Source organism: Eurypyga helias, unplaced genomic scaffold, assembly GCF_000690775.1.
Source record: "Eurypyga helias isolate BGI_N326 unplaced genomic scaffold, ASM69077v1 scaffold32184, whole genome shotgun sequence".
Taxonomy (NCBI): Eukaryota; Metazoa; Chordata; class Aves; order Eurypygiformes; family Eurypygidae; genus Eurypyga; species Eurypyga helias.
Genome location: NW_010248735.1, coordinates 1 through 1,676, shown reverse-complemented (window position 1 = coordinate 1,676; position 1,676 = coordinate 1). Strand labels below are relative to the sequence as shown.

Sequence of the window (1,676 nt, the reverse complement as noted above, 5' to 3'; positions counted from 1 at the left end):
CTTCTCCAGGCTGAACAAGCCCAAGTGTTGCCTCCAGCCGTTCAAATGGAGCATGTTCTGCAGCCTCTTACAGAGCAAGGAGGGCCCCGTACTATGGCCCCTCCCTGTTGCCCAGTGGGTACGTAACTCCCATGGCCCGAGCAGGCCTGTTGTGTTTGGCAGCAGCTGTCAGCGTGAAGGGGGCTGCCCACGTCCTGGTAGTGAGGCAGGAGGGACTGTGGGTCCCCTGCAAAAGGAGCAGGCTAGAAACCAGGGCGCTGTTTCTGGCAGGGCCTATTCAGCCATAAACCGAGCATCCCTGTGCATGGTGTTGGAATAAACCACTCAGAAAACAGCTGAAGTGCTTGGCTGACCCAGCGTTCCTTTGTTTTCTGCCTTGCAGCGTTATTGCCTTCAGAAAAGCCAACAAGGTAGGAGTTTTCATCAAGGTCACCCCACAGAAAGAAGAGGGCGAAGTGACCGTGAGTTTCAAGATGAAGCACGAGTTTAAAAACCTCGCGGCTCCAATCCGGCCCTGCGAGGAAGGCGACCATACCTCTGAGGTCATCTGGCTCACCCATCACGTGGAGCTCAGCCTCGGCCCAGTGCTCCCCTAAACGCTGCCGACGCCTGTGCCCGACGGCTGGCCGCAGGACGGACTGTCCCAGCAGAGAAAGCGCCTGGCGAAACGTTCTGCGAGAGCTCCTTTGTGATGTGCGGGGGTGTGCCGCGGGCCCCGGCCGGCCTGCGCCAGGCGGCTGAGGGGGCCGTCGTTTGGGACGGTTTGTTCTCTCTCCTCTTGTCGTAGTGCCCGCTAACCACCGCTCCGCTTCCCCACGCCGCCGCGGGCTAGTTTAACTTGCAGCACGTGTTCAGCACCGAGAAAGGTCTCTCTTTCTCCAGATTTGCACTACACCTGGCTAAATTCGGTTTTCTCGACAGAAAAGAACCCTTATTGGTTTTTCTTCATGTCAGCCCCCCAGACCTGATCTTACCTACTCAGCAGTGAACAGCTGTTTCACACGGAGCTGTGCCCTTCCTGAACGAACGTTTTGGGAGGTGGCCGCGTCCGCTGCGTTACTGGGAAGTTATTCTCGGCGGCGTGTTGCTCTCCTGGTTTTTGGCTTCCTCGTAGGACACCTCAGCTGTTGGGCACTGGGATGTGCAGCCCTACCACCCTGGCATGTGTAGCTTGCCTAGCCGAGGTGATAAATCTGTTTTCACAAAAGGGTGGGTTTGCCTTTGAACTCAAAACGTAGCGTACCCTCGTGCCCGTGGGTTTGCCCGCTGGCAGCCCGCCGCGTTGCAGGTGGATGCAGTAGCGTGGTGTGCTACGAGCCGGGAATTTGGGTTCTGGTACAGCTCTCCGCTGTGGCGGGGATGCTCCGGAGAGGCTGCCTGGCTGTCTTCAGATCGGTAAACGTGTGCTGCAAGGGGCAGCGTTCGGAGTGTGAAACTGGAGAGTTAAGATTAGGTCTGGTGTACATGACACTGCGGGGGCTGTCAGAGTTCATACTCTTTAGTTGGGGGGGGTGTGTGTGTATAAAGGTGGAAAGACAGTTACACGTTAACTAGCGTACGCTGTACCATAAGGTCGTTTATCTAGGGTGTAAGTTGGCCGTAGCCCAAGCTAAAAGCAGTAATTAGGAGCAGCGTATCCAGGCTACTGACTGCCAGTAACTGCGTAGCTGAGTGCA

General features: G+C 56.6%; 1 protein-coding gene across 2 annotated transcripts in view; it reads left to right on the top strand.

Annotated features, from left to right (window-relative positions):
• Positions 1 to 798, top strand: part of DCTN4 (dynactin 4 (p62)) — a 10,101-nt gene extending 9,303 nt beyond the window's left edge. For both annotated transcript variants that reach the window (XM_010151163.1, XM_010151162.1), the window contains one exon: positions 383 to 798. In XM_010151163.1, coding sequence (XP_010149465.1) covers positions 383 to 596 — 214 coding nt within the window. In that variant the 3' untranslated portion in view covers positions 597 to 798. The remainder of the gene's footprint in view (positions 1 to 382) is intronic.
• Positions 799 to 1,676: the final 878 nt, after the last annotated feature.